We start from the raw sequence: 14,445 nt of genomic DNA, 5'->3' as shown, positions 1-14,445 counted from the left end.
AAGTATCCCTATGGATTTTGAGAACCAGAAGCCTTGCGCTGGATCTGTAGTTCACTCTCTCTGCTTTGTGTTTGAAGTTGAAGATGTGAACTCTCAGCATCTTGCTCCCGTTGCCATGACTGCCTGCAGCATGGTAAGTCCCAAGGCATACCATTATGGACTCCAGCACTCTGGAACCATAAGCCAAAATAAATTCTTCTATAAATTGCTTCCATCATGGGAGTGTTACTTTATTGATGGGTACAAGAAGAGTAGCCAGAGTTGTCCACACTCTGCCCTGACATTCCTATAGCCATTGCCTGTGGACTCTGAGTATGCAGCCTCAGGGATGTCTTCCTAGACAAGTGTCCCCAACCTTGAACTCCAGGCCCCACCCCTCAGCTTTAGAACGTAGGCACAATGGGTTGGAATTCTTCAAACCAAACTGTTCTGCCCCTTGCTTAACTTCTGGGGGATCCACCAACTCACAAAGGGCATTGAGAGGTGAAGGCACCATGTCTGAGGGGTGAGTTGAGGGCTTGAGGAGCACAGAACAAATACCTTACTGGACCCGAGAGGCCTGAGCAGAGGGGAGCTGGGTGCTGGCAGGCCCTGTGTGGGTTTGGCCATTCACAGGGCCCCTGGTTCTACCTCCTGGGACTGGCTTTCAGTCCCAGGGATTCAGAAGTCTGCAGCTCCAAGACTCCGGGGGGAACGAATGCCATTTCTCTTCTCACCCCCTACTACTCCAGACCATTACCACACAGCAGATGGGGACCCTTATTTGCGAAGGTCTCTAGACTCTCATCCTCACAAGGATCCCCAGGCTCAAGCTACTGCCTTCCCAGACTCTCAAGCCTGGGCCAGGTCCTCACTGTCCTTTCTGATCCATCAAAGGCCTCAAGCCCCTTACTGTAGATCTTGGAGCCAGACCTGTGCTCACTCATTCTTCAGCAGCCCCTCATTTCACTGAAGTCCCCTTTGATACCATGATGAGCCTCTGGAACCCCAAGTTCACAGTCCTCCGAAGGCAGCAACTCGGTCCCCTGTCCCCACTGTTCCCTCTAAGTTGTGATGGTGTGGCACACAGCTAGTGCACTTTCTCTAGAACTTACCAACGCCTCTGGGAGGCCTCCCACGTGACTCTCGAAGAGGTGCTGGAAAAAGAGCCATCTGTGCTCGAACCTGTGCCCAGCCGGGAGCGGCAGAGCTTCCAGTACAGGATCTCCGTGCTTTACCTGTACTACTTGGGGCTGCTGCGCCGCTTCAACCTGGCCTACGACCAGATGGTACAGCCACAGAAGCGTCGGTTGCTGCGGCGCCTTCTGGACGGTGTGGCTGGACGCGTGCTGGAGCTCAAGGACGAGCTAGTGCGCGTTGACCTGTGCGAGACCCACTGCCTGGACCGAGTGCTGCAGGATCTCAAACTGACCCCGGTGGGTGAGATGAGGCAGGATGGAGTTGGGCCCCTTGTGGAGTCATGGGTTGGGATTGGGTGGACCATTGCCTGAGGCAGTTCTATTAGGGAACAAGGTGATGGGACTTGGGACTTAGACTCTCAGGATCTGGGGTGCTTTTGAGAGAGTTGGCCTCCCACACTGGGTCTGAGACGACCAGGAAGGCACAGAGGGTGGGTGAGGAGAGTTCTCTGGAAGCTTGCTTCTCAAAGTATGGTCCCTGGCCATCAGCTAAGAGCTTGTTGGAAATGCAGAATGTTATCTCAGACCCACTAAATCTGCATGTGTTTCTCAAAATATCCCCAGGAGATCTGTGAGCATCGCCAAGTTCTAGAGGCTTGGCACAGCACTAGGCAGTCTCCAGCCCTGACCCATCAAGGCTAGGATTTGGTACTTACTCCATAGCCAAAGGAGTCTCAAGGTTTCCTCAGCCAGCTTCCAGTAGACTAGGGGGTGGGGAAGGGAAGATAACAGGTTCTGTTGCAGTCCAGATGATAAAGGCACTATCAAATGCTTCCCTGTGGATCCTGAAGAAGGGCTGGGTTTGGCATTCTCAGAATCAATCTCAACCAGATGTGGGGCAGGATAAGACAGGGGTGACTCTTGGGTCCTAAGCCAAAATCCACACATTTTCCACTCCAGGTTTCCCGCTCCAGGAAGCCCAGACGGTCAGAAGGCCTGGGTTTCTAATTTCTGACCCTCCTTCTCCCCTCCCCTCCCCATATTGTGCTAAAGGCAGACCTGGAGGTTCCCATCCCCAGATATTTTCAGCTGGAGCAGACCAGCGCCATGAAGGCACGTCAGGAGATGCTGGCTGATATCCTGAGCAGACTGGAGCCACTGGTTTCTCAGGAGGTAATGTTGCTAGAGTCATTGGCTCAGAACCCGAGTCCTGAAAGTCTTAACAAGGCAGGTATGTGCACTTATGTACCCTCAAATCACTTGTCAGACAAATCAATGGTGAAAAGCAGGAAAAGCCATATTCCGTGTGGCCACATTCGGAAGAAGCATGAAAAAGAGATTTCAAGTTCACCTCTGGGGTCACGATGTTGGGTTTAGGTTTAAGCAGAGTGCCAGAAATAGCAGAATAAGTAGCCCTCAAAGTCCCACCCATCATCGTCATCGACGTCATCCTTGTCTTGTGAGCTCCAGCTTTCCTACGAGTCTGACAATGGTCCAACTCTAAGCATCTTTCTGGAAGACAAGCTCACCTCCTGGCTGGCACCAGGCTCCTCTTCCTACCATGACATTCCTGGGGGGAAATTCCAGTTCCTTGAGGTCCGTTGTCTCAATCACCTGACAGCTAAAGAGAAGGACACAGGTGTCTCTTTAGCGCATTTTCATGCCTGCCAGAGGGTCTCCTGTAATTGGGGACACTCTCAGAGTCCCCCTACATCTTTTCTCAGCACAAACAGGCCCTGTCCTACCCTATTCCCACTTCAGAGGCAGTCCACAGCTTCTCCAAGACTGTTTTTGTATTCTCTGGAACCCTCTGTCCGACACTTTGCAGGACATCGTCTCAAGCACCTAGGGCTACGGCCCCATTACCTCATTGCTAACTGATCTCTCAGCAGCCCACCCTGGGTGCAAGCACTCCCTCCCAGTTTACTGTTCTTTTTGTTCCTGTTATGACCAGAATCTTCGAGTAATGAGCCGGACTGCAGCTCTGATTCTTGTGCAAAGTGCTGAGCGGGCCAGGCAAGGCCGACTACGAGCCACCTTCATGCGAGAGATTAGGAAAGAGGAAGAACGGGATCGGAGGATTTGGGAGAACGGGCAGCAGAAATTCAGCCGGGACCAGGGAGCCATTGTCATACAGAAGGTAACCTTGGGTGGCAGAAAGGAGGCCAGGTAGATCATCTCTCTCAGTAAGAGCTGGCCTGGGCACAGTGATTAATCCCGGGATCAAAAATGTCTCAGGCCTGTGGTCCTACAGCTTGATGCTAAACCTGGGACATTAACCTGTCAATAAGCCCAAGGCAATAAGACTAAAGATGTCTCAGGATGGATGTGCCTGGCACCTGGGAACGCACACTCTATAACCTAGGTCCTAAAGAGGCTGTGTCTCACCTCTAGCCCAGAGAGGCTGGGGAGGCGTCGGGAGGTTGAGACCCTGGCTGCTCTTACAGAGGCTCTGAGTTTGGGTCTTAGCTCCCATGTGGCAACTCACAACCATCGTCACCCTAGTTCTCGGGCATCCAGCATCCTGCTCCTCCAGTACCACCCTAACTTCCTGTGCCAGTGCCTTAGGAGACACCAGCCAGCAGCAGTCACCCCCGCTGCTCCCCACTAGGCCTGCAGTCACCAGGCCTTGAAAGCATCTAAGTGGCATGTGCCCCCCACCCCAGGTGTGGAAAGGTTACCTCCAGAGAAAACGCATTGAGCAGGATCGACGGGTGGAAATGGAGTTCATTGGCATGGTGAGTCCTCCCTGGCCTGGCCGGGCCATGCCTCCCTCACCAGCTTCGCCCCTGTAACCTTGCCCCAGGGTCTACACCCCTCCATTGAAGCAAGGCAGGAGATCCCGGGAGAGAAAGAAGCATAAAGACAGGGAACTCACTGGGTTTTTCCCACCCCTCCCCACTCTAAAGCATTCCATAGGATATCAAATGTGGGGGTAGGGACAGGAAAGTGAAGGCACAGGGCATCCCTGCCCCAGCTATAAGGAGAGGGCTGCAGGGGTGGGTCCAGCAGGAACATTCCGTAGAACCCCTCTCAGGAGAACCTTGGAAGCCATGTTGGGGAAGGAATGTACCCTTCAACCAGGACTTCTGAGGCTACAGGCTCCATGATTTGCTCTGGGAGCCCAGATGAGCTGCTCTGGACTGCTGAGAGTGACCACACACATGGGGTGTGTCATGGAGAGGGACTGAGACCCTTGTATGCTGCACATGTGTGTGTCCAGTTGGAGTGAGCAGCCCCATTCTTTAACGTGTCCTCCATTCTCAAACCCTTCCCTCGGCCAGTCTGTCTCTGTTGAAGTCCCTGACAGAGTGAGGGTCAGACTCTGGGAAAAGGAGCTTTGCCCTGCATGGATCCTTTGGAGACCTGACTGGCAAGGAGGGTGGGACAAGTCCAGAAGGACTAAAAGGAAGGCTTTTTTGAGGTGCAGGCGGGATGACTGACTACAAGGGGCTGCTGTGTAGGAGTAGAGGTCAAAGACTTTCTAGGAGGCTGTAGAACAGGACCCCCAGGAGGAAGAGGAGGGGTGGGGGCAAGAGCAGTGGGTGAGGAATGAGCCTGGCCGCTCGGGCCCATCAACAGTGTGAGCTCAGCGTTTTCAGTAATTGTCTCTGCGCAGAGTGATATTTAAAATACATTTGGGAGCCAATGAGGCGGGAAAGTGGCTGTGAGAGCGGCTGCCAACTCGGCCGGCGGGTGGGGCATGCGTGGGGGCTGGGGCCCCAGGCGCACGAGGGAGGGCTGCCAGGGAGGGAGTACGGCCCGGATGCATCTCGCAAACTCATTACCAGGGTAATTTACACAGACAAATTTCGGCTCCAAACACAATTTCTCCTGATGCAGGCATGCCCGTTGTTCCATGAGGGTATGTGCACGAGACATGAGCATGGGGGGTGGGGGGGGGTGGGAACTGAGTGGAGGCAGGTGTGTGTGTCTAAACACAGGGGCCGAACCATCTCTTATAAAATCTTGGCCTCTCTCTACTTCCCCTAGCTCCCCTCGCCCAACCAGACAGCACGCCTGAACACCCTTACCCAGGCCTTCCTAGGGGAGGAGTCACGGAGGACCCGGCAGGTGGAAAAGGAAGAGGAATTCCAGGAAGCCATGGGGAAGACCCACGAGTCTCTCACAGAGACGGAGGGACCCGACATGAAGGAGAGGATGAAGGATCAAATACGACAATGGTTTATTGAATGCCAGTCAGTGTCCACTGCCATGGCTGACCCCACCTTCTATACCTCATTCCCCAACCCGTTCTCCCGTGAGACCATCCCTTCTCTATCAGCCCTCACCTTCTCCCCATACTCCCGGTCTAGACCTTAAGCCCCACTGTAAGGGCCTTCTCCACACACGGTTTCCCATTTCCCTGAGAGAGGGGAATTAGATACCAGGACAAATCAGGCTTTCTGTCATTCCCCCATCTCTCTTTCTTCCATCTATTCTTCCTTTCATCTCTCCAACCACCCCATCTCTGTGCCTATTCTCCCATTCATCCATCTCCCAGCAGTCAGTCACCTGCCCAGCCCTCCACCTAGCCCTCCGCCATCTCTAACTGCATTGTATCCACTCAGTGCCCTTACAGGTCGGTTCCCTGATTACCCAGATGAAGCTTCAGGTGGATCCTACCTGATCTTCGCGGACAAGACTCCAGAGCAGGTACTCTTGAGTGGGGACAGGCCCAGCCTGTGGTTGCAGACAGTAGTGATGTGAGCTGAGAATAGAGGGCATTGGGAGAGCCAGCCTAACTAGAGAGTGCTGTGGCCAGAGGAAAGGCACGTGTCTAAACAGACTGGATGGGGCTGAAGGCACTCGTGGCTCTGAACAGGGAATGGTCTGGGACGACCGTTGAGGCTGAGTGAGCAGTAGTTCTGATGAGATGGGTCCTTCCTAGCTTGACGCCCCCCCCCCAGTGCCATCTTGGCACACTTGGCCGTCTCTACCTCAGCAGTTTGCCAAGGCTGTGAGACCAGACCCACACAGCTGGCCCAGGCCATGGGTTCATTCCCTTCTGTGAAATCTCCCAGTCTCCAGAACGCTGCTTGTTATTGGATCCAGGTGAGACTAGAACTGGAAGCACAAGCCCAGGAGAGTAGAAAGAAGGACCAAGAGAAGAATAAAGAGAAAGAGAAGGAAAGAAAGGAGAAGAAGAAAAAGAAAGGCAAGGAAGAAAAGGCCAAGAAGGTTAGCTAGCTCCCAGCAGAGGAGCTTGTGGGCGGGGAGGGAAAGCCTGTGGCATCGCTGTAGACAGCTCCAAGAGAGGATCTTCCAGTCTTCTACAGACACAGCGAGGAGGCAAAGCTGTTCTCCTTTTCCATTCTAGGAGCCAGAAGTGATGTTCAAAGTGCTGCCATCCAAATCTATCCCTGTGATTAATGCTGGGCATGAGGAATACACAAGTAAGAATGGAAGGCTGGGATGTGGTGCACCTGGGTGCAGTGTCTCGGGTCCTAGGTTGTGGACAAAGTAGGTATCTGCTACAGGAGTGACATGGAGAGGAGAGGGAAGAGGTTAAAGAAGTATGTGATGGTTGGTGGGTGGGAACATCACTTGCTTTCTTCAAAGTCTTAAGTCAGGCAGTTAAGCCTAGGGAGAAGCAGGGCTGGGCAGCTAGCAAGCATAGGAGGCTAGCTAGGGAAGTGTGTGTGTGTGTGTGTGTGTGTGTGTGTGTGTGTGTTGCCTTTTCTTATGTGGTTAGGCATGTGGAAGAGCCGGTATGACAACAAGCATCCCAGCCAGAACTTTGACTCTGAGACCCTCCGGGAGGAGAAAAGAAAGCAAGTGGAAATGGAGATCCGGGTACAGGTAGGCACAACACAGCTTGAGGCTTGCCCTAGCTGCTGTCTCTGCCCACCACCCGAAAGCCTCGCCTCGCCACTTCAGAGCCCTTCCACCCATCCCTAGTTCCCACCCTGGCATCTTAGACCAGGTTCTACCTGCCACCCCATCACCACACTGTCCCTAGCTTCTCCAAGGTCCCCTTTACCCTCAGGGATCACTAAGGATGTGAGGGGGGGCTCAGAGCTATAGTCAGACTGGGCACAGTGCTGACCGTGTGTTTCTCATGACTGGGGCTGTCTGCTGATAAGAATATGTCATCCTTCAGACCCATCCTTGCTGGGGACCTGGCTTCCAGCAGCCCATGGAAAGCCTATGGCTGCCTAGGTCACAGAGATTTTAAGGGGAAGATTTCTGACTGACTTTATTTTGTGGACTCCATCCAAAGTTAATGACTGGTGAGGGTGGCTGCCCTCGTCCTGGAGAGCAAAGGATAGATTCAGACCTGGTGTGGACAGGATCAGTGGAGCAAAGACAGACATGTGACTTGGTGGCTGTCTGTCTATCTATCCCCTTCCTCCTCCGAGGTCCCTTCCCCTCCCCTCCCACCTCTCACTTATTCTGCCTTGCTGTGAATCCAGGTGGATGAGCTAATGAGACAGGAACTGAAGAATTTGCGTCTGGCTGTGGACAGGGAGGAGACCAGACCCCTCAAGTCTCCAAAGGCAGATCAGGGGCCAGGGCTGGGGGCGAGGGTACCTGGGGGGGGGTGAGTTGGGAACAGATGGCAATTACCTGAATACTCATTTCCCACCAGAAAAAAGGAGGGAAGAAAAGTGGAAAGAAGAAGAAAGAAAAAGATCTGACCCCAGACCGGTAGGTAGTAGATTCTGCCGCACAAGTCTTACACTGCGCGTGGAGAGGAGCTAACCAGGTTTCAAACCCTGGTTCTGTTGTTACATAGCATTAGGGAAGTTACTTTACCTCTGTGAGCCCTTAACCTTGTCAATCAAGTTTCTGCCTTTAAAAATGAAAATAACTCTGGGCAGTAGTAGCACGTACCTTTAAATCCTAGTGGAGTAGCCGGGCAGTGGTGGCGCACGCCTTTAATCCTAGCACTCGGGAGGCAGAGGCAGGCAGATTTCTGAGTTCAAGGCCAGCCTGGTCTACAGAGTGAGTTCCAGGACCTCCAGGGCTATACAGAGAAACCCTGTCTTGAAAACCAAAAACCAAACCAAACAACCAAACCAAGCTGGGTGAGCTGGTTGCCCCCTGTGAATCAGGGGTGAGGTGTGTGGGCAGCCAAGTGGACCACTAAAGCTCACTGGCTCTCTGGTCAGGAAGAACTGATTGGCTGTTAGCTTGGTAAAGGAAGAGGGGGAGTCATCAAGCAAGGCGAGGCAACCTGACCTTTGACTTCAGTACACATGCTCACATGCATGCAGTGCACTTGCATGCACATGTGCACACATCTGCATCACACACACACACACTAACAAAGCAGAACAGCACACAGTGGCTTTATAATCATCATATATATTATCCCTCAACCTTCAATCTGTGCTTATATTAATCCTCAGGGACACTGGGGGCCTGCTAGATGCCGTCTCGTCAGTAATGCCACTGCTGAAGCACCACAGCTCACAAGGGCACTCACACTTTATACTTTGTTTGGGAGACGGGGGAAAAACGGGTTGTGCTGAACTCAGACTTCAAATGGTGGAAGGGAAAGTCTGGTGGACATTGTTGCAGGGGGGCTTGGCATCTGTCACATCCCACTCATTGTGGAGTATCTATCCCCTGACACAGTGGTCAGGACCTCATTTTCTGATTCTGGCTGTCCAGAGCCATTTCTGATCCCAGAACGTTACCAGGGCACCCCTTGTCACCTCTTCTCAGGCTCACGGCCCCATCTCCACTTCCTTGTTTCCTCTCACTGATACCCCTGGGGTCCTTCTACACCACTCTCCCACAGGTCTGTGGACTCACTGTTTGAAGAGCTTGTTGTTACTGGCCTTATAAAAAAGTCTGCGCTGGTGACACTCAATGACTACATTGGTGAGCCCCTCCCATGTCCCTGAATCTAGATGTGGCCACCCTTGCCCTTCCACCTGCCCTGTTTCCTGAGGCCTCCTTTCCAACAGATCTCACCCACAGACACTCCCAGGAGGGTCACTCACCAGTTGTCCCCTCCCGGTCCCCACAGGTGATTGCCTCTATCTCGGGTCCACTCTGACTTTGGCAAATAAGATGCCCATGCCATCCCTGTTTGATATCCGGCAGAACATGGCACTGTATGGGGTTCTTCGGCTGGGTGAGAATTCCAGGGGAGTGGGAAAAGTCAGGACTGGGTGGGACCATAGGAGCGTGGCTTTGGAGAGTGCAAACCTAGTGGACCGTCACAGATCCTTCTGCAGTTACACTCAAATTGGGTCACCTTTAGAGATCAAGTGAGCCCATGACCTGCTCAATCCCAACTGACATCCTGTAGTCAGTCTTGTTCTCAGAGAGCCATTCTTGCAAGTTTATTAAAGGCCAGAGACCAGGAGCTTGGCAAACAGTGTGTCACAGGGACCAGGAGCCTTGCAGTGTGTCACAAGGAACAGAAACCTTGCAAACAGTGTGTCACAGAGACCTGGAGCCTTGCAAAGTGTGTTACATGCTTTTCAATGCCACCCACCAGAGTGGAATTGTATGGTATGGAAGGAAAAGCTGTGTCCCCCACTAGCCCTTACACACAGTTCCCTACCACGGAGGTTGCCAAGCAGGCTGTTGATGTAGACCTGGGGAAGCTGCTCAGGTATTGGGGGAGGTAGCAGAGCCCAGACCCTCACCTCACCCTCTTAGCCCCAGGCCTTGGCAGAACCTTCCAGAGTCTTGTGCAGCCTCCTGCCCACTTTTGGTCCATTGCCTGCCCCAGCCCTCTTTACTCCCTCCCAGGCTCCCATGACATACATACCATGGCTCCCCTTGTCCGCTCCATTCTCCTGGTGGGACCCTCTGGCATGGGCAAGAAGATGTTGGTCCAAGCGGTGTGCACAGAAACTGGTGCCAACCTGTTTGACTTGTCACCTGACAACCTGATGGGCAAATACCCAGGAAAGAACGGAACACAGCTACTGGTTCACATTGTCTTTAAGGTCTGCAGCCTTGATCTTGAAGTGTGGGTTGATTTCTCAGAATAGAGACGGCAGCAGGGTGGGATTTCTGAACTCTGGGGGGGGTGATCTATGTTGTACTGAGATGAAAGGCACCTGAACTGACATCTTTCCAGTAACCCCTGTGGGAGCCTGTCGTCCCCTGATGCCCCTGTGTTGGGGGATGTGGGGGAGATGGAGACGGAAGAAAGCAAGTAGGAACTGGGGGCTCTGGGGTCTGAGCAGCTGGGGCTGTGCCCTTGGCCCAGGAATGCCTGGCATTTGGTGTCTACACTGTAACCTCTCCAGGTGGCCCGGGTCCTCCAGCCCTCTGTCATCTGGATTGGAAATACTGAGAAAACCTTCTACAAGAAGGTCCCAAAGGAAGAAAGGAAGGTGAGGACTGTGGGCGGAGGGGCTGGAATGGACAGTCACAGAGTGGGTCCAGGCTGGAAGTCTTGCTCAAGTCATTCAAGTCACTGACACCTTGCCACGCCTACTTTCCTTACCTCAAAGCTGCCCTACTCAGGACTGACATGAAGCACAGCCCTAAGCCATGTGCTCTGAGAACAGGGGTCCCACAGACCCTATCACTGTGTCCCAAACCCACACCTTTCCATTATTGGAGCAGATGGACCCAAAAAGAATAAAGAAAGACCTCATGAGGGCCACAAGGCAGCTGAGCCCTGGCGACCGAGTGATGCTGATCGGGACCACAGAGCGCCCACAGCTGGCTGAGATGAAGGGGCTGTGCCGGTTCTATGAGCGCATCCTCTTCATACCCAGGCCTGATTATGCTTCTCGTTATGGTGAGGCCAGGAATGGAACCCAGGGACCACCACCCTTTGGAGTCTCTGCCCTCTCCCCATCCCCCACTTTTGCTCTGAGGCTCAATTCCAGCACCAGATGACCGTTCTGGAAAAGCCCTAAGTTAGCAGCCCAGGTCTCCGGCCTATGACCTCAGTGTAATGGACTCTGAGCATGTAACTAGAAGAACAAACACTTCTATCCTACCAGGTCCCACACCATCCTGGAGGGACATGTTGCTCTCCATGGGCCCAGAGCTGCTTGATCAAAGGCAGAGGCTGTAGGCCTGGCTTTTCTGCTGCTCTCTGACCTGTTGCTCCGTTCTTTCCTCTCTTTGCAGTGCTCTGGAAACGGATGATAGAGAACCAAGGAAAGGGATTACAGCTGACCCCCAGTCTAGATGTTAGCGCCCTGGCTAGGGTGTCTGATGGCTACACACCTAGTCATATTCTACAGTCCATCCAGTCCGTGCTGACAGAACGCCGGCTCCTTCAACTGGTCAAGAGGCCACTGGCTGCCTCTGAGTTTGTGGGGCACTTGGCAAGGCTGGATCCAGTATACAGGGAGGAGGAGGAATCCCTTAAGGTGAAGTTGCTGGGCCAGGGTTGATGTGCTGGGCCATGGCAGCCCGGAGAGTCAGCTCTCTGAATGTCTGGGGCTACTCCGGTTATTCCCTACATTGCCAGGAGAAGATCAGGACAAAGACACTTGGTTGTCAGCTGGGAAAGGAACAATTAATTCTAGGGAGGGGCAGAGGTGTAGGAGCCTGAGAAAGAAGCTGGGGAGTTACCTGGGCTGCTGGCATTAGACACATCTGTTGATTTGACCACCATCCTCAGAGGGAGACCGGCCTTAGGTGTCACAGAGGCCTGTAGGGCTGGAGGGCAGAGGGCAAGCCTCTCAAGAATGGCTGGAAGTAATTGGTGGAAACTAGTCAAAGACCCTGCTGTGATGGACCGCTCCACCCACGAGCCTGAGAGAACGATGGGAGAAGGCTGTGAGGCTAGGGAGGGTTGCATCCAGGGAACCAATCCCTGCTTCTCTGCCAATCCAGGAATGGTTTTTCAAGACTCCACTGGGAAAAAAGAATATGAAATTTACCAAGGACCACCTGGAGGCTGAGGAGGCCAGACTGGCAAAGGAGAAGAAGAAGAAAAAGTGATGGGTCTGTGCTGTGGGGTGTGAGGTGGTGGATGGCAGTCACCTCCAGAGTTAGGGTGTGACAGACACATAAAGGCCCAGGTGGCTCCTGAGGGCTCTTCTCTTGTCATCAATCATCATGGCTTCCTGGCTCTGGGCCCTGTCTCTGGGCCCTGTCTCCTCCAACCTCTGCTCCGACTGCCAGAGCTCTTCCTCCCACACCTGTGACTTTATCTTCTCTCTCTCTCTCTCTTTCATACTGGCCCTCCACTTCACTTATTCAAGGTACTTAAGGGAGAGGGGATAACAGGAAGGGAAGGACAGCGAGGAGATCATACAAAGGGGAAAATACCAAGTCTAGGAGGGAGGTGGCCCTGCTTTCAGCCCATGGGAATTCACTTCCTCTACAGCCTGTCCATGCCTTGGTCTCCTTTATGAAGGGAGGAGACACTGGGCATAACAGCCTGTAAGGTTCTTCCTGTTCTGGGACTCAGTTATGCTAGGCAAAGCATCTACAGAGTGAGGGAGTGAAGGAGGCGGGGCCATGGTGGACCACAGAGATGCATAGAGAGGGCTAGAGGGGCCATGAAGGACCACAGAGATGATAGAGGGCGGTGCCTCTGAGTAGTTTCCCTCTCTGTGATGGTTCATGGTTAACACTGACTGACACCTGATATCTAGAATCACCTTGAAGACAAATCTCTAGGTATAGCTCGGAGGAAGTTTGTAGATTATGGTGGGAAGAGCCACCCTAAGTGTGGATGGAACCATTTCATGGGATGGGATACTGCACGCAGAATAGATGGTAAGCTGGGTTCTTCACTCTGCTTGCTGACTTTGGAAGCACTGTGACTGCTGCCTCTCACTCCTGCTGCGACGCCCGCCCCAACATCACAGACTGTGTCCCCTCGAACTGGAAGCCACAATAAACCAACCCTTCATTCTTTGAGCTGTTTTTGTCAAAGTTGTTGTGTGAAGGGTTTTTGGTTTTGTTTTGTTTTGTTTTGTTTTGTTTTTTGTTTTGGTTTTTCAAGACAGGGTTTCTCTGTGTAGTCCTGGCTGTCCTGGAACTCACTCTGTAGACCAAGCTGGCCTCGAACTCAGAAATCCTCCTGCCTCTGCCTCCCGAGTGCTGGGATTAAAGGCGTGCGCCACCACACCCGGCTGTGAAGGGTTTTTTGTTTGTTCTTTGTTTTTGTTTTTCATTTTGTCATTGTGAAGAGAAAAGTAACTCTTACAACCCCTCTCCTACAAAGAGGGTGGGAGACTCGAGGACAGGACTACCCTGTCAGCAAGGGCTGAAGAAGACACAATTTTTTGCTCAGAAGGCAGACATGCCAACCTTGTGCAGAGGGTATGAAAAACGTCAATCAGTGCCCAGGGTTAAGAATCAGTGTGAGGGCTGGAGAGGTGGCTCAGTGGTTAAGAGCACTGACTGCTCTTCCAGAGGATCCAAGTTCAGTTCCCAGCAACCACATGGTGACTCACAACCATCTGTAATGAGATCCGATGTCCTCATCTGGTGTGTGTCTGAAGACAGCTACAGTGTACTCATATACATAAAATAAATAAATCTTTAAAAAAAAAGTCAGTGTGGCCCAGTCTAGGTGAGAGCCCAAGGCTAGAGCAACCCAGAGCCCAAGACAGGCAGATGCAAGGCAGCTGAGCCTACAGGTTCATGTCACCTTTCTCTCCATTCTTCTGCCTTTTATCCCCCACCTTCCTCAACTTATAGTGCTGAAAAGCTAGGAAGGCTTCCTCGATTACTTCTAGTAAAGATACCCATACAATCATGGCAGGGTAGAGGTGCCTTGTAGGAGATGCTGGGGGTCATCCAGAAAGTGAAGCTGGAACCTGAGAAAGGGGGGGGGGGAGGCCAGAGCTTGGGGTGGGCAGGGTGTTGGTACCGGGGATGGGGGTCAGCACCCAGTGGGCATGGGAGTGATTCTGTTGCTGCCTGAGGGTGGAGCCCTGCTTTCCTGGACAGAGGCTGGCTTCCACAGACCCCCTGGGGATGCCTCATGCCAAGTCTCTGATGTTTATTTCTACCAGGTTCCTTCAGGTTTAGTAGTGGGAGGTTGCATTTCAGGAACAGGAGTCAGCAGCCTCCCTTGAAGTCACAGACGCAGGCATGTGGACGCAGGCATGTGGAGCTGACGTGGTGATGGAACGGGTGGCAGATGAGAAGGAGCTTGGGGTCTGGGACAAGTTATTTGTGTGTCCCTAGGCACACCTTTTCCTTCTCTGGAACGTTTTCCTGTCTGTGAGGCAATGGGTTGGACAGCACTTCAACCTGGATGTCATCCCCTGCTCCCCCCCCCCAACACACACACACTGTTCGCCCCCCCCCTCCAGATGGAGCTTTCAGTCTAGGTACTGACAGCCGGATGCTATTTACAGCTAGCCTGCCTCTCCTGCCTCTCCTGCCTCTCTCTCTCTCTCTCTCTCTCTCTCTCTCTCTCTCTCTC

The 14,445-nt window shown here is 52.9% G+C and overlaps 1 protein-coding gene across 2 annotated transcripts; it reads left to right on the top strand.

Annotated features, from left to right (window-relative positions):
- Positions 1 to 413: 413 nt before the first annotated feature.
- Iqca1l (IQ motif containing with AAA domain 1 like) lies at positions 414 to 12,104 on the top strand. 2 transcript variants are annotated; one of them, XM_021191675.1, is made up of 19 exons: positions 414 to 505; positions 1,088 to 1,415; positions 2,172 to 2,291; positions 3,073 to 3,258; positions 3,785 to 3,856; positions 5,112 to 5,317; positions 5,690 to 5,774; positions 6,174 to 6,299; positions 6,439 to 6,514; positions 6,814 to 6,920; positions 7,535 to 7,618; positions 7,711 to 7,769; positions 8,869 to 8,951; positions 9,100 to 9,207; positions 9,834 to 10,033; positions 10,340 to 10,426; positions 10,662 to 10,839; positions 11,178 to 11,422; positions 11,892 to 12,104. In XM_021191675.1, exons 1-19 carry the CDS (start codon positions 495 to 497, stop codon positions 11,997 to 11,999), a joined length of 2,469 nt encoding a protein of 822 aa, XP_021047334.1. In that variant the 5' UTR covers positions 414 to 494; the 3' UTR covers positions 12,000 to 12,104. The 2 variants fall into 2 exon arrangements, with proteins under 2 accessions (XP_021047334.1, XP_021047335.1); XM_021191676.1 differs by having other exon boundaries at positions 495 to 505; positions 6,442 to 6,514; positions 11,892 to 11,999.
- Positions 12,105 to 14,445: the final 2,341 nt, after the last annotated feature.

This window comes from Mus pahari, chromosome 2, assembly GCF_900095145.1.
Source record: "Mus pahari chromosome 2, PAHARI_EIJ_v1.1, whole genome shotgun sequence".
Lineage (NCBI taxonomy): Eukaryota > Metazoa > Chordata > Mammalia > Rodentia > Muridae > Mus > Mus pahari.
The sequence above is the reverse complement of the archived record's forward strand: the minus strand, read 5'-3'. Positions and strand labels throughout refer to the sequence as shown.

Excerpts from the sequence above, each read along its gene's own strand:
- Iqca1l (XM_021191675.1), top strand. Across the intron at positions 6,515-6,813 it reads TGGGCATGAGGAATACACAA|GCATGTGGAAGAGCCGGTAT; the intron begins GTAAGAATGGAA and ends TTATGTGGTTAG. Across the intron at positions 10,427-10,661 it reads TCCCAAAGGAAGAAAGGAAG|ATGGACCCAAAAAGAATAAA; the intron begins GTGAGGACTGTG and ends TTATTGGAGCAG.